The 26,726-nt window shown below is 44.5% G+C and overlaps 2 protein-coding genes across 7 annotated transcripts in view; both read left to right on the top strand.

The window, feature by feature from the left end:
- Window positions 1–1,197: 1,197 nt before the first annotated feature.
- Window positions 1,198–25,902, top strand: DHX40 (DEAH-box helicase 40). 5 transcript variants are annotated; one of them, XR_008535412.2, is made up of 18 exons: window positions 1,198–1,460; window positions 2,591–2,736; window positions 3,249–3,368; window positions 4,457–4,687; window positions 4,865–4,931; window positions 6,025–6,156; window positions 6,841–6,940; window positions 7,225–7,311; window positions 8,952–9,134; window positions 10,516–10,596; window positions 11,804–11,961; window positions 12,546–12,660; window positions 12,939–13,047; window positions 13,350–13,444; window positions 13,956–14,025; window positions 14,333–14,561; window positions 16,912–17,215; window positions 24,843–25,902. XR_008535412.2 is itself a non-coding variant. In XM_054647079.2 (17 exons), exons 1-17 carry the CDS (start codon window positions 1,322–1,324, stop codon window positions 17,049–17,051), a joined length of 2,199 nt encoding a protein of 732 aa, XP_054503054.2. In that variant the 5' UTR covers window positions 1,198–1,321; the 3' UTR covers window positions 17,052–18,548. The 5 variants fall into 5 exon arrangements, 4 of the variants coding, with proteins under 4 accessions (XP_054503054.2, XP_054503052.2, XP_054503056.2 ...); XM_054647079.2 differs by lacking the exon at window positions 24,843–25,902 and having other exon boundaries at window positions 16,915–18,548; XM_054647077.2 differs by lacking the exon at window positions 24,843–25,902 and having other exon boundaries at window positions 16,912–18,548.
- CLTC (clathrin heavy chain) overlaps window positions 19,487–26,726 on the top strand; it is a 30,433-nt gene continuing 23,193 nt past the window's right edge. The window contains exon 1 of one of the 2 annotated variants that reach the window (XM_054647075.2): window positions 19,487–19,679. In XM_054647075.2, coding sequence (XP_054503050.1) covers window positions 19,638–19,679 — 42 coding nt within the window. In that variant the 5' untranslated portion in view covers window positions 19,487–19,637. The remainder of the gene's footprint in view (window positions 19,680–26,726) is intronic. The other variant, XM_054647076.2, reaches the window with a different exon arrangement.

Below are 26,726 nucleotides of genomic sequence, written 5' to 3'. Positions count from 1 at the left end.
TACCCGGAGCACAACAAGGCGATACCAGCACGTACCAGAGGGACATTGATTATTTATTTCAGCCTTGCCTAGCCTGGGTGAACCTCACAGAGCAGGCACCCCAACCATCAAAACTTTTTACTGTTTTCACGTTTTAGCACACAAAGGAATTAGTGTTAATTTGCCACCGGTCACACAGTCCACTTGTTAATTAGTATTCTACCTTCTACCAGTTAATGATTTGCTTCTGACGCTAATTAGTGCCGTGCTGAGTCTTTCTCTTTGGGGTCAGTGGGTTTCTTGGGTGGGTGGTCACAGAATGACCAGAATTACCTTTTACCCACTTGGAGCTGAGTTGGGTTTATCAGTTTCTTACAAATCCTGGCAGTGCTGCCAGATGTCCCCTAAATTCTGCTTTCTTTGTGTCCACTACCAAGGGTATCCTTTTTTTTTTTTCCACAGCTTTGTTAAGCTGCCCCTAAGTCTGAAATCATTGGAGCATATCCAGCCCTAAACTTGTAAAATTCTAACAAGGAATTTGTTTTTTCTAACACTTCTCCTAGATGTGTTGGCTGCTTTGTTTCAGAGATTGAATCTCGTCTCTTGTTGATTAGGCTTGAAAGTATAAAAAGACCCAACATAAAGAACTTTTTCTCTCTCAAGGAAGAAGTTTTGGTGCAGCAGGTTTGTTTATCAATATTTTACTATTTTCTACATGTGTACAATTGTGTTTTGTTCAATGTTGTGTAACAGCCTAATGTAACACAATATGACACTTAGCTGACCTATGATAAGAGAATATTACTCTGATTTATAACAGAATTCGAGATCGTTTCTTGTCCCTTAGATTTTAGAATGTGTTTTTCTAATCAGGGTCGTTCCATCAGGACATTTACGTGTGGACTCAAGACTCAAGTTTGGTCACGAAATACATCTGAGCAGCCTGATCTGGCGGGATCATTGATTTCGAGGTCCTTCCAACCCTTCGCATTTTGTAATTTGGTGGTTTTTATCATTTTTTGGGCAATTCCCTGACTCTGAGGCGCCGCGAGAGCCTGAGGGGAGAGCGAGGGGGCGTGGCCTAAGGAAGAGGCGGGAAGCTGCGCGGGGGGCGTGGCTTAACGAGGAGGCGAGGAACTGGGGGCGTGGCTTAACGAGGAGGCGGGGAACTTGGGGCGTGGTTTAACGAGGAGGCGGGGAACTTGGGGGCGGGGCGCGCATGCGCGGGCCGTGCGGTACCGGCGGGGCGCGGGGGGCGCGCACGGGGGGTTCCCGCCGGGCGCGCGCGTGGGCGGGGCCTCAGGTGAGGCAGGTGAGCCCCAGGTGAGCCCCGGGAGCCGCCATGGACGGCCCCGCCCTGCCCATCCGCCGCTCCCGCCGAGAGTTGGTGGAGGCCGTGCGGGAGCGGCCCTTCCTCATCGTCACCGGCGAGACGGGCAGCGGTAAAAGCACGCAGCTGCCCAGGTACCTCTACGAGGCAGGTAACGGAACCCCCCCCGCCGCTCCGCGGGATGCGGATGTGGGCCACGAGCACCGATAAACTCATCTGATTGTGCCCCGGTCCCCTCGCGGGTGACGCAGCTTCGGGCTGGGATGTGGTGAGAGGAGGTGGCTCGGTTAAACCTTTTAAATAAAAAAAACCCCAAACTGTGGCCATGTGTACGTTATGTACGTGTTATAAAGTGACCTGGAGCAGCACAAGCCCGTGTGCCACAATCACTGAGGGTGTTCAGGCTGGAGAAGGCTCCAGGGGTGATCTTAGAGCCTGAAGGAGTCTGGGGTGACAGGGAATTGATAGAGAGCAGGGTCAGGTGGGATATTGGGAAAGAATTGTTCCCTGTGAGGATGGGAGGGACTGGCGCAGGTTTCCTGGTAATCTTAGAGCCCCCTCCCAGCCCCTGAAGGAGTCTGGAGTGACAGGACACAGGGAATGGCTTCCCATTGCCAGAGAGCAGGGTCAGGTGGGATATTGGGAAGGAATTTCTCCCTACGAGGATGGGAGGGCCTGGCACAGGCTGCCCAGGGAATCTGCCCCATCCCTGGCAGCATCCAAGGCTGGAGAAGACTTGCAGCAACCTGGGACTGTGGAAGGTGTCCCAAGAGGGAGTGGAACGAGATGATCTTTAATGTCCCTTCTGTGAAAAATGTGTAATTTATGATTGGCTTTTAGCAAATATTCAAATGAATATTATATGTGTTGTGTTAGAAAGTAATGCTGCATTAATTCTCTTAAGTAGTGTGGTAAATACAGTTTTAGGTTATAACAAAATGTTAAAATAGGAACTGTGCTATGTAAGATGCTTTTTTAAGGAAAGGACTCGCACTGAGATAGCAGCCACAGGACACCTGAATCCTTCAGAGAAAAAGAATTTATTGCCCCATTATCAGGAGAAATGAACTTCTTCCCGCCTCCAAGGCGCTGTTAGGATTCAGAGGAAGAAGCTGACACTGCCCAGACAGAATCCTGTGTTTGAATGGAATTTATGCATCATGTGTGAGCTGTATGAATATGCAACAGGCTGTTCTATTACTATTAAACCTTTCAAACGCTAAAACCCGAGCGATTGGCGTTTTCCACCCTTCCAACCCGAGCCCTTGTGTGTGTCCCCAGGGCTGGCCAGGCACGGAGCCATCGGTGTGACCCAGCCCCGGCGCGTGGCCACCATCTCGGTGGCACAGAGGGTGGCCGAGGAGATGGGCTGTGCCTTGGGGGCCCTCGTGGGGTACCAGGTCCGATTCGAGGACTGCACCTGTGAGGTGGGGACCTGGGGGCTGCCCCAGAGCTTTGGGAAGGGGCTGTTGGTGTCCCCTGGCTCATTTGAGGGAGGTTTTTGGGCACCTTGCGGGTGGAACGTTGCCAAGCATGAGCAAATTGAGAATTATTTTAGTTGTAAAATCCTATATCAATGTATGGGCCAGGCCCTTAAATATATTTTAATGAACATCCTTGGGGTTCCCTGGGGGTGTGCCAGGGTGACCCAGGGGGCTGGGGAGATTTGGGAAGGGGCTGTTGGTGTCCCCTGGCTCATTTGAGGGAGGTTTTTGGGCACCTTGCAGGTGGAATGTTGCCAAGCACCCCTTGTGCTGCTGTGCATGAGCACAGTAAGAATTATTTCAGCTGGAAAATCCTACATCAATGCATGGGCCAGACCTTTAGCTGTCTTTTAAGGAAAATCCTTGTGGTGTGCTGGACAGATGTGTGATGTGTGTGTGGAGTGTTTGCTTTGAGATAAGAGCCAGGCTGGCAGGTGACTGTTTGCACCTTGCAGGACACTGCCATCAGGTACATGACTGACGGCTGCCTGCTGAGGCAGATCCTGGCTGACCCCCTCCTCAGCAAGTACAGCATCATCATTCTGGATGAAGCCCACGAGAGGAGCCTCAGCACTGTGAGTGTCACCTCAGAGTTGGTTTTTTGGGTCACTGTTTCTCCTTCTCTGTGCTCTGTTTATCCCTTCCTTTCACTTCAGCACAACCCCCAGGGGTTTTGACTGACTTTCCTTGGACGTGCTTTGTCCTTTTGCTGTGCTAAGAACACAGAAGTGCTGCTTTGTTCAGTCCATGCTGCATAAACTGAAAATAAGATGTGGCCTCTAATAGTGTTGGAGTTTTTGTAGTTGTTGCATTTAAATGCAGTTAAAACTTTGCTGGCTGTTGAATACTCTCCTAAAATTTCCAGGAGTTTGAAGCCAGAAGAGACTTTCTAGAATATTAATTTAAAAAATAAACCAACACAAAATGCACCAAAAAAAAAGCCAAAACACCTCTCCTGCCCTGAGGCCCAATGATTTTTAGGGTGTGTGTGTGACTGTGCAAAGAGATTATGGCTGTTGGGTCCATGGAAGCATCTAGACCTGAGTCCCAAAAGCTTTCAGAGGTCACCCTGACCCTTCTGTGGCCAGCAAAGGGACAGTGAGGTCACTGAGACCCCAGGAGATTGTGCTGTGTGTCAGACAACCTCCTGCTCCAGCAAACAATCTCCCAGTCCAGCTGGAAAAAGGGAAAATGAGCTCCTGAATCCCAGTTTGCCCTCAGGCATCTGAGGGAATTGCAAAATAACTGAGCTGAAGTGGTGGAAGGAGCAGATTTGTATTTCAGAGCAGCACAGAGTGAAATAAACTTGCTGAGGTCGTAGCAATAAATAAAACCAAGGAAAAGTGCACACACAGTGCTGGAAAATGGGATGAAAAATGGATCTGAGGTAACTTCTCACAAATGACTTGACCAAGAGAGTGTAAAAATGAAAAACAAAGGGGTTTGAGTTACACTGGTGCTGTGAGGAGAGCTGGTAAAAAAAACCATTAAACTCTAGAAACCAAAATGCCCAGGGCAAAAGTGTGTTTTCCTCAGAGTACTCAGGCCTGTAATGTGTGATTTTCACTCTATCCACGGGGTAAAATCATCCAACTTCCAAGTTTGTCAGGCTCTTCTAAGAAAACCAGGCTGTTAACATCAGCTGTTCCCGTTCTCCTGCCAGGATATTTTATTTGGGTTGCTGAAGAAGCTGTTCCTGCAGGAGAAGCCGGCGGGCAGGAGGACAGACATGAAGGTGGTGGTGATGTCAGCCACCCTGCAGGTGGAGAAGCTCTCAGAGTTCTTTGGGCACTGCTCAGTGCTGCACATTCCGGGCAGAAGTTACCCTGTCAAGGAGATATTCTGCAACCTGCTGAGCCCCAGGGATGTGGGCAGCTCTGCCTATGTCACAGAGGTTTGTTTTCTCTCTGCTCTGGGGTGGTTTTCACCTGGGGGGGGCATGGGAATGAGCTGCTGTGTTGTGTTCTCAGCATCTCTGCAGGAAATAGGGGAGGATCAGTTGGGATGGTGAGTCCCAGCAAGAATTAAATGGGATTTCAACTGATTTTGGCTTGTTTGTTGTTTGTTCCAGGCTGTGAAGGTCGCCCTGGATGTTCACTTAAATGAACCAGAAGGTGACATCCTGGTTTTCCTCACAGGTGAGAGTTTTCCTGGGTGAATCACGGCACTGCCAGCAAAGCAGAAAAGCTTCCAGAGCCTGCCAGGTGTCTCCCAGAGCAGTGAGAAGGGAAAGGTGCAGGTTGATGCACAAAGTCCTGTGCAATGGTGCTTTTCAGAGCCTTTTGGGAATAACCAGATTGACTCTGTGTTGTCTGCATGGTTTAGTTTGTGGTTAATTCAGGGAGGAAGAATGGTTTTAGCTGTAAAATCCTACATCAATGCATAGGCCAGGCCCATATCTAATATTAATATTATATCTAGTATATAATATCTAATAAAAATATATCTAATTTTAAAGGCATATCCTTGGTGGGAGGCCCTGTGGAAAGGCTGGATGTAGCCTCCCAAACCCCCTCTCATTAATTCCTTATTTTAATGATGAATTATTTTAGCTGTAAAATCCTACATCAGTGCATGGGCCAGGCCCATATCTAATACTAATATCTAATATCTAATAAAAAGATATATAATATTTTAAGGCAAATCCTTGGTGGGAGGCCTGTGGAAAGGCTGGATGCCACCTCCCAAACCCCTTCTCATTAATTCCTTATTTTAATGATGAATTCTTTTAGCTGTAAAATCCTACATCAGTGCATGGGCCAGGCCCATATCTAATATCTAATATCTAATACCTAATACCTAATATCTAATATCTAATAAAATGATATGTAATATATATAATATTTTAAGGCATGTCCTTGGTGGGAGGCCCTGTGGAAAGGCTGGATGCCACCTCCCAAACCCCCTCTCATTAATTCCTTATTTTAATGATGAATTCTTTTAGCTGTGAAATCCTACATCAGTGCATGGGCCAGGCCCATATCTAATATCTAATATCTAATATCTAATATCTAATAAAATGATATGTAATATATATAATATTTTAAGGCATGTCCTTGGTGGGAGGCCCTGTGGAAAGGCTGGATGTCACCTCCCAAACCCCTTCTCATTAATTCCTTATATTAATGATGCTGGCAGTGCTGCATATGGACAAAACAATTTTTTTTAACAGTGTTGCAAACCAGGAATGCAGAGTTGTAGCTAATTAGGTGACTCTTGTGTGTCTTTCAGGGCAGAATGAGATAGAAAGAGCGTGTGATTTGCTTTTCAAGAGAGCAGAGTCCATCGATTACCGGTACGAGGTGCACGACCGGGCTGTGGAGGGGCTCCTCATCCTGCCCCTCTATGGCTCCATGTCCACAGGTCAGAGCCAAAATCTCACCTCAGCACAGCAATCTGAGCTGCAGGGCTTCATCCTCATCAGATTGTCTGCTTGGGCTGGGAAAAGGGTGGTGATGAAGCCCTTTGGGGTGGGGTTTCACTGTGGTCATCATAACCTGAATCAAACTTCAGCCTGCTCTGCTTGAGCCTCCAGTCAAAATCCAGATCCACTGGATATGGCTTCAAGATCCTCAGTTAGGAAGGAGGTATTGAGTAACTGAGAGTCCAGATGAAGTCACATTTTATTTTATTTTATTTTTTAAATTTATTTTATTTATTTTATTTTATTTATTTTACTTGATTTTATTTATTTTACTTGATTTTATTTATTTTACTTTATTTTACTTTACTTTATTTTACTTTACTTTATTTTACTTGATTTTAATTTACTTTATTTTACTTTATTTTACATTTTATTTTGCTTTATTTTGCTTTATTTTGCTTTATTTTACATTTTATTTTACTTTATTTTACTTTACTTTATTTTACTTTACTTGATTTTAATTTACTTTATTTCACTTTGTTTTCTATTTTATTTTGCTTTATTTTACATTTTATTTTGCTTTATTTTACATTTTATTTTGCTTTAGTATGCATTACTTTATTTTACATTGCTTTATTTTACTTTGTCATGTTATTTTACGTCATCATTTTCTGTCATTTTAGATCAACAGAAAAGGATATTTTTGCCAGCTCCCAGAGGCATCAGAAAATGTGTGGTCTCCACAAACATTGCTGCAACATCTCTGACCATTGAAGGAGTCAGGTATTGATTTCTGTCTCTCATAACAGAGGGAATAATTCAGAAAGGTCTGGGTTTGAAAAAACACATTTATTCTGCTACTATTGCCTTTTTTTTGGGTGTGTAGTAAGAAAACCATTGATATTATTATAGTCTTAGAGGTGACCAATAATTTTGAACCTATTTTGAAATAAAATCTACTCAATAACCAGGGTCTAGGTAGAATAAATGTGGTTTTTTAAATTAAATCCACCTGTCAGTTCCCTGCTGAGCCCTGTTTTTTGCCTCTCTGAATTGTTTTTTTTCAGGTATGTGGTGGACAGTGGCTTTGTGAAGCAGTTGAACCATAATCCCCGAGTGGGTTTGGACATCCTGGAGGTGGTTCCCATCTCAAAGTGAGTGAGAAATGTCCCTCACTCGCTGTTCCTGGGAGCTGCTCTGGCAACAATGCTCTGTGTTCAAAAAATCAATCAAAAGATAGGCAGCAACCTCGAAACCCCATGGTTTAAAACCCCTTTAAGGTTAAAATCCACTTTAAAGTTTGAAAACAATTTAAGATGTAAAATCCATTTTAAGGTTTAAAAACCACTTTAAGGTTAAAAACCACTTTAAGGTTTGAAAACAATTTAAGATGTAAAATCCATTTTAAGGTTTAAAAACCACTTTAAGGTTTGAAAACAATTTAAGATGTAAAATCCATTTTAAGGTTTAAAAACCACTTTAAGGTTAAAAACCACTTTAAGGTTTGAAAACAATTTAAGATGTAAAATCCATTTTAAGGTTTAAAAACCACTTTAAGGTTTGAAAACAATTTAAGATTTAAAATCCATTTTAAGGTTTAAAAACCACTTTAAGGTTTGAAACCACTTTAAGGTTAAAAACCACTTTAAAATTTGCAAACAATTTAAGATTTAAAATCCATTTTAAGGTTTAAAAACCGCTTTAAGGTTTGAAACCGCTTTAAGGTTTGAAAACCATTGTAAGGTTTAAAAACACTTTAAGGTTTAAAAAAATTGTAAGGTTTAAAAACACTTTAAGGTTAAAAACCATTGTAAGGTTTAAAAACACTTTAAGATTTAAAAACCATTTTAAGGTTTGAAACCACTTTAAGGTTTGAAAACCATTTTAAGGTTCAAAAACACTTTAAGGTTTAAAAACCATTTTAAGGTTTGAAAACCATTGTAAGGTTTAAAAACACTTTAAGGTCTAAAAACCATTTTAAGGTTTAAAAACACTTTAAGGTTTAAAAACCATTTTAAGGTTTGAAAACCATTGTAAGGTTTAAAAACACTTTAAGGTTTAAAAACCATTTTAAGGTTTAAAAACACTTTAAGGTTTGAAAACCATTGTAAGGTTTAAAAACACTTAAAGGTTAAAAACCATTGTAAGGTTTAAAAACCATTTTAAGGTTTGAAAACCATTGTAAGGTTTAAAATCACTTTAAGGTTTAAAAACCATTGTAAGGTTCAAAAACACTTTAAGGTTTAAAAACCACTTTAAGGTTTGAAACCACTTTAAGGTTTGAAAACCATTTTAAGGTTTAAAAACCATTGTAAGGTTTAAAAACACTTTAAGGTTAAAAACCATTTTAAGGTTTGGAAACCATTGTAAGGTTTAAAAACACTTTAAGGTTTAAAAACCGCTTTAAGGTTTAAAAACACTTTAAGGTTTGAAAACCATTGTAAGGTTTAAAAACACTTGAAGGTTCAAAAACACTTTAAGGTTTAAAAACCATTTTTAGGTTTGAAACCACTCTAATTGGTTTTAATTAACCAATTTAGGACCAAGTAAAAAGTGGTTCAGGATACACAACTTCCTAAAAGTCACAGATATCAAGGAAGGATCTGCACTGTCTGAGGTCTGAGCAGTGCTGGCTGAATATCACCAAAAAACACAGAGAAATTCTCCTTTATTTCTTGCCCAGCTGGATTTTTCAGGAATAACTGTTCCATCTGTAAAGAGAGACACTTTTTGTTTCTTTGGCTGTACCAGAAGGGATGAGATGTTTCAATGCTGGTTTTTTTTGGGGGGCCAGGAGCGAAGCCAAGCAGCGAGCGGGGCGCGCCGGGCGGACGTCGGCAGGGAAGAGTTTTGGGGTGTACAGCAGGGAGTTCTGGGAGCAGTGCATGCCCCAGCACACCGTGCCAGAGATCAGGAGGAGCAGCCTGACATCTGTGATCCTCACCCTGAAATGCCTCTCGGTGCACGATGTCATCAGGTGAGCTCCACTTCAATCAGCTCTGCTGCTGCTCTGCTCTGCATTCCAGCCTGCAGCCCCAGCTCCAGAGCAGCCTCTGCCAAAACTCCCAGCTCTCCCAGACTCAACGAGTCCGTTCGTAGCGTTCCTTTAAATGCGTAAAACCCGTAAAAATGTACATCTTGAAATTCTTCACGTGCTTCAAATATTGGGGTTTGTACCGTGAAATTCTTCACATGCTTCAAATATTGGGGTTTGTACCTTGAAATTCTTGAAATATTGGGGTTTATGCCTTTAAATTCTTCAAATATTGGGGTTTATACCTTTAAATTCTTCAAATATTGGGGTCTATACCTTGAAATTCTTAAAATATTGGGGTTTATGCCTTTAAATTCTTAAAATGTTTAAAATATTGGGGTTTATACCTTGAAATTCTTAAAATATTGGGGTTTTTACCTTGAAATTCTTCACATGCTTCAAATATTGGGGTTTATACCTTGAAATTCTTAAAATATTGGGGTTTATACCTTGAAATTCTTCAAATATTGGGGTTTATACCTTGAAATTCTTCAAATGCTTAAAATATTGGGGTTTATACCTTGAGATTCTTCAAATGCTTCAAATATTGGGGTTTGTACCTTGAAATACTTAACATCCTTAAGATACTGGTTTTTGCACCTTTAAATACTTACAGTCCTTAAAATACTGGTTTTTATATCTTTAAATGCTTAACATCCTTAAAATATTGGTTTTTATATCTTTAAATGCTTAAAATACTAGTTTTTATACATTTGAATACTTACAGTCCTTAAAATACTGGTTTTTATATCTTTAAATGCTTAAAATACTAGTTTTTATACCTTTAAATACTTACAGTTCTTAAAATACCGGTTTTTCCACCTTTAAATGCTTAAAATCCTTAAAATACTGGGGTTTGCACCTTTAAATGTTTAAAATACTGCATTTTTTACTCAAAAAGGTTCATCTCTCTGGAATTTTATAGTTCTAAGACCATACAAGAGGAGAAAATGCAGTTTAGTGTGTGCCTTGCTGGGATTTGTCATCAGAAATTCCTCAGCTGGAGGTTGTACAGGAACACACACCAGATTATTATTATTATTATTATTATTATTATTATTATTATTATTATTATTATTATTATTATTATTATTATTATTATTATTATTATTATTATCTAACTTTGATTGGAAGACATGCATTGGGGAGGTTCAAAAATGATTTTTATAAATATTAAAAAATTTAATATAAAGAAAATAAATTTAAAATTTTGAAAAAGAATAAATAAAATTTATTAAAATAAATTTTAAACTATCATTTAAATATTTAAAAAATATTTTTATAAATATGAAAGTAACAAATCTTACTTCATTTTTAACCCTAGGTTTCCCTATTTGGACCCCCCTGAGGAAAGGCACATTCTGGAAGCTCTGAAGGAACTTTACCAGTGCAATGCTATTGACAGGTAAAAACCAAAAGGTTTCACTACAAGAATTTCAAATCTAAGGCTTAAATTGGTGTTTTGTGTAATTTGTAAGTACTAAAGGATACTCCTCAGCAGCAGAATGTTTCCTTATTTAACCTCCAGGAGGTTTCCTGGGGTTTAATGTACTGACTGCAAAAGCAGGCATGGAGCAGGGTTTGGGGTTGGGGAGATGAAAATCAGGTTCCAGTTGTCCTGGAGCTCCTAAATGAGCTCAGCTCTGCATCCCTCACTGATGTGGCTCAGGAGCTCAGGCTCTGCCTGGGAGGGCCATCCAAGAGCCAAAGGCAGGAACTGAGATCTTATCCTGAACTTCCAGGAATTCTTCTTGGAAATCATGAAAAAAAACAAAACCCAAAGCTGGCTGTGCCTGCCATGGAGCAGACACGAGCCAGCTGGAGAAATGTGGATGATTTTATTGCTGGTGACACTTCTGCATGTCCCCAGCACCTGTGTGGGCACTCACAGTCCAGAGGGAAGTGCTTCTTACCCAATTCACATTTAAACATCATTGCATTGAAGCTGTATATATAAAAATAGATATCAGAGAAATGTATAAGATATATAATAAGATATGTAATAAGATATATAATAAGATATAACAGAATGTATAATAAAATATATTAAAAGTATAGAAAATCTATTAAAATATATAATATATAAAAATATATAATTAAATATAATATATTAATTTTATATAAAATATATATTTATATATTATATATTGAAATATATAATTAAATATAATATATTAATTCAATATAAAACATGTATTTTATATTATATATAGAAATATATAATTAAATATAATATATTAATTCACTATAAAACATATATTTTTATATTATATATAGAAATATATAGAAATATATATAATTTTTCCCTGTAAATATATAAGTATATGCATAATATAAATATATATTTCCTGTAAATATAATAAGATATAGAATAAGATATAGAATAAAATGTAGAATAAGATATAGAAAATATATTTAAATATATATAATATGTAAATATATATAATTTTCCATGTGAATATATAAAATTATATAATATAAATATATATTTCCTGTGAATATATGTAAATATATAAAAATATATTTTTTAATTATTATTTTAAATTTTTTTTTATTTAATTTTTTATTTAATTTTTTTAAAATTTTTTTTTTTATTTTTTCTCTCCTCTCAGGAGAGGCCATGTGACCAGACTGGGAGAATTCCTGGTGCAGTTTCCCCTCCCTCCCAGCCTGTCCTGTGCTGTGATCAAGGCTGCTTCCCTGGGCTGTGAGGATCTCCTGCTTCCCATTGCAGCCATGCTGTCTGTGGAAAACGTCTTCATCCGACCAGGTGTGAGCTCCTCCTCCTTTGCTGCTGCCTCCCTCTCCCGAGGGGAATGGGTTGTGCTGGGGGAGAGATCAGACTCTGAGGGTTTAAAACCCGAGAGAACACTCTGGAAGTGTTGCATTTGATGGATTTGATTTCCCACTAAACTCACAGATCCACTGGTTTTATCTTTATTTTAAGATCTCACCACTGTGGCAGCAGGAAAAAGCTGAGTTCAGTAGATTAGAGGGTGCTGTGGTGGGCTGGCTTCAACAGTCTTGTTTTTCCTCTCTTGATCCCTGGGAGCTGTTTGTTTATTCCTTTGTCTTTCCCTGTCAGCCTCTGGATGGGTTGTGAGTGAGAAATACTTGCTTAGAGACTGGAATTCTTCATGCCTGGTGCTGACTGATGAGATTAATCACAGATTTAATAGCATCCATGTGCTCTTGTTCAGCAATAGGCAGGAGGAACAACTGTAAATGCAGCTGTAGAAGGAGAGACAAATCTAAAAATAACAGGAGTAGAGAGCCAAAGCTGCCAAAACCAAACAGAAAATTAGGTAGTGATGAACAAAAAGGACTTTAAGTGAGATATAACTTATTCCTCAGGTGATCCTCAGAAGCAAAAGGAGGCTGAGCTTCAACACCAGGAACTTGCCTCTCAAGTGGGAGGATGCAATGACTTTGCAACCCTCTTAAATATTTTTGAGCAGTGCAAAGCAAGGTATGAAATTCTCCCTTATACTAAGTGCTTTGGCATTGCTCATAACTCCCAGTTTCCAGGTGTGCTGCAGTTACACATCTGTGTGCTCATTCCTCATTTCAGATTTATTCCTTGTTCTGATCTGTAATTTCCATCCAGACACTTTTTATTTAACTCAACAAAGTATCTGCCTGTGTAGGTTTTCGCCTTTGTGTGACCATAACAATAAAATAGAGGCAAATTTCTTTGCAAGCAGCTGACAAAGGGCTTCTTTATAATTCAAATATTCCTGTTCTCAGCAAGTCTCCTTCAGCCTGGTGCCAGAAATACTGGATCCATTGGAGAGCTGTGAAATCTGCTTTTAGTGTGGAAAGGCAGCTGCGGGAAATAACCACGAAACTGAAACAGGTAAAAAAACCCCAGAACATTTCTGGGCATGTTTGAGCTGTATAAACTTATATTTAAGAGATGTAGTGGGTGCTGAGCCTTTGCCAGGTGGCTGCTGCCTTCCTCCAGTAGAAAATAAACCACTTGAATATTTTTTATCTTGCTTGTGTGACTGAGGTACAGTGGTGGTAATGGGCAAGAAGGAGAGTTTTTCTCCTTTCCCCATGGTTTATGTCCAGAGTTTAAAATCCATGGGATGGAAGAGGTTTAACTGCTTTTTCTTGAAGAACCATCCTGATTCATGTTGCTTTTTCTTCTCCCAGCTGCCAGACTTCCCTACAGAGACATTTGAAGGCTCCAGAACTGAAATACTGAGGAGATGCCTGTGTGCAGGATACTTCGTTAATGTTGCTAGGAGGTAAGGAATGAAGTTTGGAGAACTGAATGGAAATTATGCAAATTACTTTAAAGTGGGGTTTTATGTTGGTAAAAACAGCAGAGTAGTAACTGCAGGTGAAGGAGGGGCTGGAACTTCTGCTTTTGGCTGTCTTCACCATTCCAAGGAGAGCTTCCCAGGAATGTCATTTTTCTGTCTGTGAAATGAACTCACCAGCTGAGAGTGGTTCCAGATACTCACCTGAAGGGCTTGGAAATCTCCAGCTATCACAGCTTTCAAAGGCTTCACTGCCAAACCCTGTTGTTATTGTGGTGCTACACCTGCAGTGCTGCTGTGGCAAATGAGATAGATTGTATTTCACTTTTTAAATGGTTTTTTACAGTTTAGCTCTGGAAGCACCTTCCTCTAGGTAGATATTTGAGAACTTTTTTCTGTGTGCTACTGATTTGTTTAGTTCAGTGTTGCTGTATAATCACAGCCATGTGTGTTTTGTTTTGTTGTTGTTATTTTTTTTTTAATTTCTTTTTTTCAGATCTGCAGCCAGGACATTCTGCACCATGGATGGACATGGCAGCATAGTCTACATCCACCCTTCATCCGCAGTGAGTTCCCAAAGCCTGCTGATAAGGCAGAAAAGCATCTCCAAAAGGAATGAGGGGCAGATCCTTAAACTCTCCCTGGTGCTTGCTTTGGGCTCTGCTGCAGTGTTCATCCCTCAGGCTTGGTCAAGTTTTGGGTTATGAGGTGGGAGTGACACAGGCTGGGCTTCCCCTCTGGCTCTTTGATCAATTCTAGAACCCGAACACCTAAAACCTGCTAACCCCCCCTCACATCCCAGCCACTGCCATTCTGCTGCAGGTGGGGCTGTGAAAACCAAACCAGCTGCGAGCCAACTTTTGAATTTTTCAGCTCTACAACCAGGAGACCCTGCTGGAGTGGATCATCTTCCACGACGTGGCCGTCACCTCCAAGATCTACGTGCGCACCGTGTGCCCCGTGCGCTACGAGTGGCTCAGGGAGCTGCTGCCCAGGCTGCACCAGGTGGATGCCTATGAGCTCAGCAGCGTGGCCAGGGAAGAGGTGACTGAGGAGGAAATGGCCAGGTGGAAGCAGAGGGAGGAGCTCAAAAGGCAGTTTGGTAAGCACGGGGCTCATCCCTCTCCTCTTTGCAGAGAAAAGCAAGGCACAGTTCTTCCCAAGAATATCCTGGGTTTCATGTTGTCTGAATATCAGAGAAAGAAGAAACAATTCTTATTTTATTTACTGCTCCTGTGTTGTTCATGAGTGGAATTGGTGATTGGATTTTGGTGTGAGTGTTTTGATTCATTGACTGTTGAATCCAGGTGTGTGTGTTGGGACAGTCACAAGATTCTGTGCAGTGGAGTGCTTGGCAGATTCACTTAGGATGTAATGTAATATAGTATAGAATAATATACTATAATCATAATTAGCCTTCTGATAAGATGCATCCTCCTCATCATTTCTCCCGGACATCAGGCAGAAATATCACTAAAGTTTTCATTGTTGTTTTGGAGCCCTGTGTGGTTATTATGGCATGTTCTGGGCTAGAAAGTGTTAATTTGTTTGGTGTGGTTGTGGTTATTTTATTCTCCTCACAGCTCTGCAATCCTTATTTTCTGTCCCAGCAGTTGAGTTGTGGTGTTTGCTTGTGGTGCTTCTTGCCACGCTCCCCCCTTTTGGTTTCTTAGAGCAGAGCTTGAGCAGAGTTGAATAAAAGCATTTTGAGGTTGGTTATTTAAGTTTGTGAAGGGTATTTAGCCATTGGTGCCCAAATAATGATGCCCTGGGAGAAGTCCTGAGAGCTGTGGTGCAGAGGGAAGGAAAAAAAAAAAATCAAAAACCTCACCCAGCAATAGACAGAAGAAAAAGCCTCACGTTTTGGTGAGTGTCTCAATGAATTTAATGGCAGTGTGTAAATAGTCAGTGTTAATTAGAACTGGTGCCTGCTAACTGATCTGGCTGCTTGGCATTCCTGGGATTCTCCTGTCAGCAGGTTCCTAAAGCAGCCAAGTATTCAAAGGGCCTCTTTACTCCTGAGCTGACCCTTCCAAAACATCCATTTATTGTACACTAAATACAGATTCTCTTCCATTTCCTTAGCAAAGGCAAAAATGCAGACTTGTGCTCAGGCCAGCATCTCTTGCTGCCCTGCATTATTGTATAAATTCACCATTTTAAACATCAATTCCATTTGGTTATAAATAATGCAGAAGAGCCTCATCAGTTTATCTGAAGGAAACGTTCTCTGTGTCCCCCTTCACATTATGACTTCATCAGGCAATTCCCAATTAACTGGAGTTTAATTTTGACCTTACAGATGTTGTATTTCTGGCACCTTCATGAAAATAGCTGACAAGACATAATAATTAGAAATATTTGAACAAGGGGTGCTGATTAAAGCTCCTTCTTCTTCTCCTGCCAGCCCCCAGGACCAGGCTGCAGTAGCTGCTTCACTCACACACATTTTAGGCTCTCAGAGCCTTTGATTTTCTTTTTTATTGTTTTTTTTTAGACTGAAAATATTTTCTGCTTCTCTTGCCTTCAGTGAGAAGCAGTCCCAAGGTCTCAGTGCTGTGGGGGAATGTGCATTTCTGATGGTGGCTGAGCTGCAGTATTGACTTTTTTCACTCCCTTATCTGCATGTTTTCCTCTCCCTCCCTCCTGCCTCCGGAAATTTTTTAAAGATAGTTTATCCCAATGTTTTTTCCTGTCCTGTCCTGCCCAAACCTGAGTTTGGGATGTGCAGTTTAGAGGAGAAATGGGTGTGCAGAACATGTGCTGCATATTCTCTGCTACAATAAAAAGCAAGATTTGGGGGTGAGATGAGCCCAGCTGCAAACATTGACATGGGAGCTAAGGTGTGATTTTATTTTGAATTTTTTTCCCTCCCTGCTGTGGTGCAGTCTGTCCTCTCTGGAAGTCATTCAAATGGCTGCATGGGAGGAAAAAAAAAAGAGATTTTGTTGGGGTTTTTTTTTGGTATTTAACAAATAGGAGGACTTGCAATGCTTTGAAAAGCATTTGCATTTTCTGAAAAATCCCTTTGCCCAGGATTTTTCTCCTGGGAACCTGAGAAGCCTCAGAGAAAAAGGAAAACAATAATTATCTGATTTGCTTCTCCTGTGTTTTGCTCCTTTGGAATGTGTTTGGAGATTGTTTCATTTGTTTCTGCTGTGAGTTGTTTTCACTCATTGGCCAATCAGTGCCAAGCTGTGTTGGGACTCTGGAAAGAGTTTTCATTCTTATCTTTTTAGCTTTCTGTAAGCATCCTTTCTGTATTCTTTAGTACAGTTTATTTTAGCATTCTTTAATACAAAATAGCATCATAAAACAATAAATCAGCCTTCTGAGAACACGGAGCCAGATTCATCATTCCTCCCTTCACCTGGGGGCATCACAAATACAACAGGGGAGCTGGGTTTGACACTGAGAGTTGATTTTTCTTTCTTCCTCTCCTCTCACCCCAGAAGGAGTCCCAGAGAGCTCTGCAGGGAAGATGGAGAGGAGGAATGATGAACAATCCATCCAGGACGCCCGAGCTCGCTACCTGCAGAGGAAGCAGCAAAGAGCTCAGGCTCTGAGCGGCCCCGAGAAGGAAATGGGGTAACTCTGGGCTAACTCTGCTTGAGGAGGAGCTTCTGCAGCTCTGGGCTCTTTGCAAAATGCCCAAGGACTGACAGGAGTGCAGGGAAACTTGTGCCAAAGAGGACAAACACAATTCCCTGTGCTGCATCCAGCAGGGAAAACTTCCCAAGCTTTGCGTTGCTGCAGGTCAGTGGCAACAATTTCATGGCCTCAGCTGTGGCTGAAGCCCTGATACCAAGTGTGGTGCCAATTCTCTGGCATCTGTTTGACTTAAAGAGCTCTCAGTGCTGTTATAAATGAAATTTTTCTTCAAGGTCGGTTGGGGTTTATTTTTGTAAGGAGTGGAACTGTAATTTTTTACCCATTTTATTCTGTCTGATGGTGGTCACACAGAATTCATGCTCAGGAAAACGTGCAGGAAGGGCTCTTGTAGTGGTGGGAGCAGCAGGATTAGATCCAAAGGGGCAATTGCAGGATTAGATCCAAAGGGGCAATTGCAGGATTAGATCCAAAGGGCCATTTCCCACCTGCATTCCTTGCTGCGCTGTACCAGGTGCACACAGGGAATTAAAAACGTTTTTCCTTGAGCATCTGAAAGAGCAAGGAGCTGTGGTGCTTTGTCATCATGAAGTTTGTTTCCTTCTCAATAAAGAAATCCTGTTTTATCACCATAATAATCCTGAAACGCTCCAGGGCTCGAGTGAGCAGTTTGTGTAAGAATTTCCAAAGAATTGGAAGAACTTGCTGGGATTTTTCCTGCCTCAGCTGTGTGCTCTGTGCCACCCTGGGCACTGGTTCAAGTGCTGGATTGTGTTTTATTACTGTAGCCTGAATGAAACATTCACCATTCCACCTCTGCCTCACCTCCAGCATTCCAGCACTGCCCAGCATCCCAGAGCCTCCAAAACCATTGGAATTTTTTTGGAATATTACAATATTATTGCTCATAAAGAAAGTGCTGGGTCTGGTAATTGTTTCTCATGCTGTGATTGATGGGAAGGGGTTTTGTTCTTTCAGGCTCTGCTTTGGAGCTGCAGCACTTGGGCTTGACTCATCCTCTGCTCTGAGTTTTGCTGTTTAATTTGATTTATATTTGCAGTGTCACAGCCCCTCATGAGTCAAATGCCATCTGCACCACCCAGTGGGCCTGAAATGAGTACACAGAATGCCCACTGTTCCTTGGGGCTATAAATCACTTGGCAGATCCTAATGCTGATTTTTTTATCTTTTTTTTTTTTTTTTTCATTTTTTTTCATAGCAAGAAGTGAGGGATATTTTTCCCCCCACCGTGTTCCAGGGCTTCTCAGAGGTTTGGAGATGGGAAATTTAAGACAAAGTAAAAATTATCTGGGGGAAGTAACAGTGAGCTGTTAAATAAAATAAGATTTCAGCCATGCCAAGTGTGACAGCACACACAGCTCTGGGTGCTGATCCCAGGAAAAAGTTAAGTTTTTACCTGTTTTACGTGCTGGAGGTCAAGTGTGAGTTAATAAAACACAGAGGGAAGTGTGGAGCTTCATTACTGTGCTGGACTCATTAACAGGGGCATGGGAAGAGTGTGGGAGAGCAGCCCTGGGGGGTGAGGGACAGGGACAGCAGGGGCAGAGGAATCCATGAGATCGTGGGGACAGGGACACCAGGGGATGGGAGAGGCACTGGGGACACCCCAGGGATGGGGGAATCTATCAGAGCCCGGGGACAGGGATGCTCTGGGATTGGGGAATCCATCAGATCCCAGTGACAGGGACACCCCAGAATGGGGAATCCATCAGGTCCCAGTGACAGGGACACCAGGGCCACCATGAGATCCTGGGGACAGGGATGCTCTAAGGATAAGGAATCCATCAGATGCTGGGGACAGGGACACCAGGGGACGGACGATCCATCCATGGTAACAGGGACACCCCGGGGATGGGGAATCCATCAGATCCCAGTGACAGGGACACCCTTGTCCCCTCGGTGTCACCTCCGGGGGTGTGGCTCCATCACATCCCGATGACAGGGGGACACCCTGGGAGGAGGGGGTGGGATCCATCACATCCTGGGCACGGGGACATCCGTGTCCCCTCAGTGTCCCCGAGGTGGGGACATCCCTCCCATGCCGGTGACAGCGACACCCCGGGGCGGGGGGGGGGGGTCCAGGGGCTCCCCCCGGTGTCCCAGCGGTGTCTCCCCGTGTCCCCCCCATGTCACCCCCGTGTCCCAGTGATGTCCCCCCCTGTCCCCCCCGGTGTCCCCCCGGTGTCACCTTGCCCGGCCGCGCCGCCCCGCCCCACGTGACCCCGCGCGCGCGCGGGCCGGAAATGACGCCGCGGCCCCTCGGTCGCATGATGTGGCAAAAAAAAAAAAGGCCGGGGAAAGGGAGGGAGGGAGTGATGCGTCCCCAAATAGTCCCTTCCGGCGGCGCATCACAGCCGCCGCTCCCATTGGCGCCGCTCTCCGGGATCCCTCCGCGCGGCCGGGAGGCCGGCGGCAGGTGCGGGTATCCTTCCGCGGCGGTATCCTTCCGCCGGCGGGGGCAGCTTCCGCACGGCCCCGCTCCGCCATCGCGGCCCCGCTCCGCCCGCACCGCTGAGCCCGGCCCGGCCCGGAGCGCCCCGCCGCCGCCATGGCCCAGATCCTGCCCATCCGCTTCCAGGAGCACCTCCAGGTGGGCGCGGGGGCGGGCGGGCCGCTGCCTCGCTCCGCCGGGGGAGCCACCCGGGGACGGTGCCGGGGGAGCCGCGCCGGGCCTGCCCGCGGTGCCTCCGTGAGGGCGGCCGGGCGCGCTCGGCGGGCTGCTCGCCCTGCCGGTGTCCGGCTCGGGGAGCGCTGCCCGAAGGGCACTCCCGGGAGGGGCCGGGCCGGGCATCCCGCCCTTGCCGGTGCCCGCGGGCCGTGCCCCGGCGGGGTGGGCGAGGCTGGCGCGGTGCCCGGGCGGGCCGGGCGGTGCGGGCCGGGCGCGGGTGGCTCCGCTGCGCTTGCCGGAGCGGCGCCAGGGGGAAATCCCGGCCCGGCACGGCACGGGGGGGGGTGAGGCGGGCAGGTGGCCGAGCTGCGTCCGTGTGCCGCTTAGTGTTATTTATTTGAATGGTATTAAAGCCTCTGTAGTTCTAAGGACAGGCTAAAGCGATCTGCCGGTGTTCCCGCTTGGAATGTCATTCTGTGGAGGGAAAATCGCGTATTGCAGCGAAATGTGGGAGCTGCTGCGGCTGCCTGCAGTGCAGCTGTGGCAGTGCAGGTGCCCAGGTGCCAGCTCCGCTGTCCGCTGGCCTCTCCCCAAGCCCACCTCTGGCTCTCGTTGCACCAGACCCACACGTTAATAGTTTATTTCCGAGTGATGGCGTTGAATTTCTCTGAGGTGACTTCCTGGAGGTGCCGGGCTGCGGTGCAGGAGTGCGGGGCTCCCTCCCGGAGCAGCAGCGAGTGCTCCCTGCCCGTGGGTGAAGCTGCAGCACTGGGAGGGGTCTGGATCCAGTTGTGCAATGGGCACTTCCCATCTGACAGGTCTGGAGGGCGAAGGGCTGCGAGCCGCGGTGTTACTGAGCTCGGTTCCACTGCTGAGGGAGGAGTGGTTTTTTTTTGAGGGGAATTTGTCTAATAAAAGCTACATTGGCACCCCTGGTCAAGGTCTTCTGGTGGCCTGTGGTGCCAGTGTCTGTGTTTGGTTTGTGTTCAGCTAACTGGGGCTGTGCTGGGCAAACACGGTGATGGATTTGCATGATTTACAGGGCCTTTTTTTCCTAACTCGAATGGAAAGTAATTCATTTCTAGGCACCTCGTTGAAAGAACCACTGCAGAATACTTAGTTGAAGGCTGCAGCTGTTCATAGTGTCTAAATAAACGCTGCCTTGGTGCTTGTTCAGGTGTGTAGCTGAGCACTGAACGGTTTTACCCCAATATCAGTTCAAAAGCAGGCCAGAATTCCTAGTTTGGGTGTCCCTGTAGTGAGCAGCACTGACAGGAGAATCTCAGGAATTGGCCAGAGCTTCACCTCCCAGGCAGTGCCAAGCCCAGCCCCAGGTGCTGAGGAGTTCTGTGCACTCAGGTGAAGCCCATCCCTCTGGGCAGCCCAGCTCTCAATCAGGCATTGTGGCAGTGCACCTTTGTGCATTATTTAAGCCCCAAACCTTGCATGTGACCCACTGCCAGGTCTCTAATGACATGAGTACTGTTACATAATGAAACTCATCTGCTTCACGCCACAAGTGCTGGGAGCTTTCAGGCCAGCACTACGGTGGAACAGGACTGCTGTGCCTCCAGACTGATTCATCTGTTTATTTGGGGTTGGATTTGCATTTTTCTCTGCCTGTACCTATTCAGTGTGGAGCACTGGCTGAACCAGTATCTTTTGCAGCTGCACACTGGAGCTGATCCTTTCTCAGATGGGTGTGCACCCCTCTGAGCCTGGGTGCACGTGGTCCTTGCCTTTGAACTTCCTCCTTTCATTTCATTGGAAAAGAAAAATTCAGGAATTTGGATTCTAGGAGTTGCTTTTCTGCTGAAGTTCCTGATGTAATTTTGGGAGCAGAAACACTGATACTGCAATATTTTTGCTATCCAGGCTCCTCATGGACTCAATAATACAATTTCTTGAACTGTACCTGACCCACATTGTCTAGGAAACTTGTTGTACAGGTGTTGTGCAACACCTGCAGGTTTGTAGTGATTCTTAATGGAAGAGGAGGTACCCAGCTGGAGCCTCAGCCATAAAAAGCAGGTGATGGATCTGAATGAGAAAGTTCTTGCAGGCTTTTATTGAAATCAATCAATAAACACAGTGTGATCCTGGTCCTGCACAGAGTCATTACTGGAGGTTAAAAAATGATCAAGTGCAAAGCTTGTGCTGGTGTTCAGCTTCAAGGCAGTCCATTAGCTGTTGCTGTTGGCAGCTTGGCTGTGTGCTTTGGGAATGAAAAGGTGAAAGCTGCAGAAACCTTGCTCCTGAACGCCTCATCTCTTGGGAGCACAGTGCTTTGTACCCCAAATGGGAGCTAAAGGTGGACTTTGGACAAGCAGTTAACTTGTTTGGGAGGAGGGAGCTTTCTGAGGAGTGTAAAACCAAAAAGTGTTGCAAGGTTTGTTTGGCAGAGTCACGAGCTCTGCAATCTCAGCAGCCCCAGGTGTGCAGCTGCTGTTATCTGTGTGGTGTCTGCTGTGCACCCCTGCCCTGCCACCAAGGAGCAGCAACAACAGGCTGGGCAGAACTTCCCTTGGGAATTTTCAGGGAGGAGCCCGATTGCTGTGCTATCAGCACTCATGGTAGAAAACTTTATATAGCTGCTGCTGGTTTTTTTCTTCCCCCAAAGTGGCTATGAGGAAACAATCCACTGTGTATGTAGTGGGAGATCAGAGTTCAGTGTGTGGGATGATTGCAAATCTGGTTGCTCCTATCCAGGCTCCAGGGATTCCTGAAATGTGCCTCTGTGTGTGTGTGAGGGTGAAAATAAAACAGTGCTTACTGTGGTGGGTCAGTGGAGCTGTTCTAAGGTGACCCGTTCTTGATGAGTGGGAAGGAACCAGGCTAATTGGCAGGTGATGAACTGTGATTGCCACTTAATTTAACTGCACTACCCTGAAATACTGAGCTTGGACCAGGCCCACTGCTGTACTGAGCTAAGGCATTAATAAATACTCTTCTGAATCGAAATACTTTTGTAAGACAATGCAGAGAAAACTGCCAGCTCAGGCTGTGCACTTGATACCAGGACAGAACTGCTTTTTTAACACCAGGAAAAGGGGGTTTGTATCTATTGTTCATTGATGGGGCAAACCTGATGGCAGCTGTGCTGTTCTGCTGTGGTGGTGCTTGGATGGCTCTTGGAATCACAGCTGTGCCAGAGAAGGAATCATAGAACAAAATATATAAATTCAGTACTTTGCTCTAAATATGACAAACAGCAAAATTCTTCCATGTATTGTGCTGACAGTGAGTTTAATGCAGCCTAAACCACTAAATCTCTGCTGTAACAGCATTAGTTGGAAGCAGTTGCATCCTCTGTTGATTGTACAAGTCAGGAATTAGAGGACTCTGGTGCCTAATGCTGTTTTGGTGGGATTCTTGCTCTCTGCTTCTTAGTGGATCCAAATTCCTAAAGGCAGCGATTGTGGAGTGTTCCTACAGAGGGAAAATACGTGACAGAGAATTGGAGTGAGAGATTGTGTGTGTGTCTCAGCTAATTGGATAGGAGCAATTAGTTAAGCAGTTTATGAGCTGTTCTGGGCATGTCCCTCACAGGCACTGAGGTGCAGGGCCCTGCTGCCTTGGTGGCTGTGCTGATTTAGTGCTTCCTGCTGGGATTGGAGTGGGATCAGTGGCTCTGAACTCCAGTTCCAGCAGGTACAGCCTCACTGGGGGAGCTGGGGCAGTCCCACAGCACCTCCCTGGCTGCTGAGAGCGGGTGGTGCCTCAGCCTGCTCAGGGTGAGGCAGAAAATAGGAAGGATACAGAAACAGGAGAGCTCTTGAATGGTAGAGAGGTCCCTTATCTGTTGAAAACACGACTTCCTAGGCTGCCACAAGCTGTAACTCTTACCTTGCACTGGTAAATATGAAGTGCTTTGCCATGGACTGGCTGTGGGACTCTGAGAACTGCAGGGAGTAACTAAGAGAGCATCACCAACACAAATGGCTTTGTGTGACTTATGTTTGCTTTGCTGAACTTTGGTCTGTAGAATTAAAAGAGCAGCTCAAGTGTCTGCCTTGGTCAATCAGAGCCTAGGGAAGCATGGTCTGGGATAGAGCTAAATATGATTCATTGCACACTGGAGTGCTTCTCAAAAAAAATGGGTATTTTCCAGTTTAGTGGCGTTTTCCAGCTTTGTGATTTCTAGCAGCATGCAGATAAGGAGTCTCTGGGCAGGGCCTGAGCAGCTGCTTGTGGCCACAAGAGCAGTGCTTGCATCCTGTTGAGTGTGAGGGCTGAGGTGAAATGTGTGCTCAGCACTTCCGCGCCCTTCCTCGTAGGCAAGGAGAAATGATCTGACAGCTAAGCAGACTGCCACAAGAAAGGGAACATTACAGGAAGGGGTCAACTAAGAGACTCCTGTCAGCAGTTTTACCATTCAGTTTGATGTCCCATACATGTGACAGCTTCTCTGGCTAAGTTACCAAGAATGCACTTGAATTATCTTCCATGATGAAAAAATTATGAAAAAATAATTCTGGTAATCAGCCATTGCCTTACAACGTTACAATGACTCACATCTCAGGGCTGCTCAGATAAAAGCCATCTCAGAATTCCATGGTTCAGCAGAGCCTGCAAGTGACTGAAGTGTCTGATCCTGGGTGAGATGAGTCCTTTGGGGTGACATCTCTGCTGAACACAGGAGTTGCTGCTGTCCCTGACAATCTGTTCCATGGTTCCACTCTACTGGAGCAGCTATTTCACAGAACACTTTATTCCTAACAGGAGTCTGGTGTAACTGATCTTTCCAACAAATGGTGGTGTGAAATAACTCCCAACTGTAAATCAGTTGCCCAAGGACTGTTAGCAAGTTCTGCTTTCATATCTGCTTAAAAGCCAAGGAAGTGGGTTTTGTAGTAAAATATAGCAATGTCTGAAATTCCTTTTTTTTTTTTTTTTTTTTGTTTTGTTTATGAATCAGTGAAATGTAGTGGACCTGGTGCAACATTAAATACTTGGGGATATTTCCCTTTGTAATAAAGAGAAGAGGTAGAAAATCTGCCATAGACCCCTGTACTCCTTAGTTGTAGTTCAACTCCTGAGTTTGTACATGGAATAGTATTGAAATGTTCAGAATAAAAGCCTTCAAAGAAATATTTGCTGTCATGTTTCCTAACAGTAATCTTCATCTCTGTTTGCTTTTCTTAGCTTTATAAACATGCCTGCCTCACTCACCTGAACTTCAGCCTGTTTGGGCAGGAAAACAACCTCCATTCCAGGGAATGATCTCTGCTCAGGAGTTCTGTGCAGCCCAGGAATTCACTGTTGGCTTCACCAGCCGGGCAAGGAAGTGCCACTCCTGGCTGGTGACACTCTTGTGTAACCAAACACGGGGATTGTCTCCATCAGAATCAATTTCCTGAGCCTTGAAGCAGATGTAGTTCATACACTTGGTTTGTTGAGATGAAAGATGAAATGTTGGCAGGAGGAGTTTGTGCACTTAGAGACCTTGCAGATGGTTGCACCTCCATCAGAAAACTTCAGAGCTCCTGTGCCAGTCTTCTAAATCTTTGCAAAGAAATACTTCACCTTTTGATAACAGAAATGTTCAAAGCCTCCCATGTCCCACCTGGGTCAGTGGCTCAGGCCTGGCACTAGCAGATGGCAGTTTGCTGGAGATTAAGGTAAATCTGGCTTGCAATATCCAAGCACCTTTGCTGTCGTGGTTTTGTCTAGACCTCCCTAAGAGGTCCTGCCATCTGCTTGGACTCTCTGCTCTGATTTGTTCTGTTGACACCCTTTGAGTGTAGTGCTGTGAGTTATTGCCTGCTTGGCTCTCTGCAGCCGCCCCCCCCTACCAAATTAAGGAGGAAATGGAATGCTTGATAAATGATTTGGCACTTGCTAAGCCTGCAGCCCTGGCAGAAGGAAATGCCACGTCCCAGTAAGTCACTGCAGCCCTACCAGATCAAACTCCCACATCTTCAACCCTTCCCTCCCTGCAGGGGTGTGATTGGGATGTGTATAACCCTGCCCAGCTCATGTGCAATTGCCAGGTCCAGAGGACAGTGCTCAAAGTGTGAGAGGGACTTTGGAGCTTGAATCTAAAATCTTCTGAGTGACTGGAGAATGTGTGGCCAGGTTCTGGGATGCTGGACCTCAAACACTTGCTTAAATCTGAGTAAAAGAGTTCTGACCTGTCAAGGAGTTAGGGTTTGATTTTTATTTTTTTTTAATAGCTATCAGATGCTGTCACCTGAAAGTTTCCTGGCTTTATTGTCAAAATATTTTCTGCTTACTCTGGATCAGTTATCCAAGTGACTTCTGTGAGGCTTGCTCTGTTAACTTGCTGTGCCATGGCTGAGATGTTACTTGTTCCTCATGTTTGCTGTTGCAGAGCCTGGGCAAAGGGGAAGTGGAGTAAAACCCTCTTTATCAGGAGCTGCAAACAGGCCAGGAGCAGAGCAGCTGGGGCATGGCCTCCCTGGAGCTGGTTCAGAGCACAGCTGATAAGAGCTGAGAGCTCCAAACCAGCACAATCAGCCTAAAATGGCTTGGAAGGTCTCGCCCTTCTTGGGGCATCTTGGGCTTGAAGGTCCTCCAGAAAGAAAAACAGCAGAATATTGGAGCTGATAGTTCTTCTAGCAGAAGAAAACTGGAGTTCTCAAGGTGGACAAGCTGGATATCTGTGTGATATGACCATGACTGCATTTTCACTCTTAAAAATGCAATAAACTTTGTTTCCCTCCTGACATCCTCCTCATACAGTAGCTTTGCAAAATGCTGTCAACAAAAGTGTTTTGTTGCAAGCTGTACAAGAAAGGTGAGCATTGAAAGGCTTAGGGGAGCAGGCTGTGGCTCAGAGAAGGAAGTGATTTATTGATAACTTCTGTGTCAGACAGGGCCATTGGTGATTTCAGGAGTGCCCAGCTCTGCTCCTGCTGCGAGACAAGCCTGGGCTAATTGCTAGACAGGCAGCTTTTTTTAGCTGCACAGGGATAAAGATAAAGCTCAGACACCTCACGTGTGATGTTAAGCTTGAAATAGTGATAGCTGCCAAAGGCAGTGGATGAGCTCAGGGAGGAGAGCTGG

This window comes from Agelaius phoeniceus, chromosome 20, assembly GCF_051311805.1.
Source record: "Agelaius phoeniceus isolate bAgePho1 chromosome 20, bAgePho1.hap1, whole genome shotgun sequence".
In the NCBI taxonomy this organism is placed as follows: Eukaryota; Metazoa; Chordata; class Aves; order Passeriformes; family Icteridae; genus Agelaius; species Agelaius phoeniceus.
The sequence above is the reverse complement of the archived record's forward strand: the minus strand, read 5'-3'. Positions and strand labels throughout refer to the sequence as shown.

Coding starts and splice junctions, on each gene's coding strand:
- DHX40 (XM_054647077.2), top strand. CDS start 1,322: ATGGACGGCCCCGCCCTGCCCATCCGCCGCTCCCGCCGAGAGTTGGTG. Junction 7,312..8,951: donor GAGGTGGTTCCCATCTCAAA/GTGAGTGAGAAA, acceptor TTGGGGGGCCAG/GAGCGAAGCCAAGCAGCGAG. Junction 9,135..10,515: donor TCGGTGCACGATGTCATCAG/GTGAGCTCCACT, acceptor TTTTAACCCTAG/GTTTCCCTATTTGGACCCCC.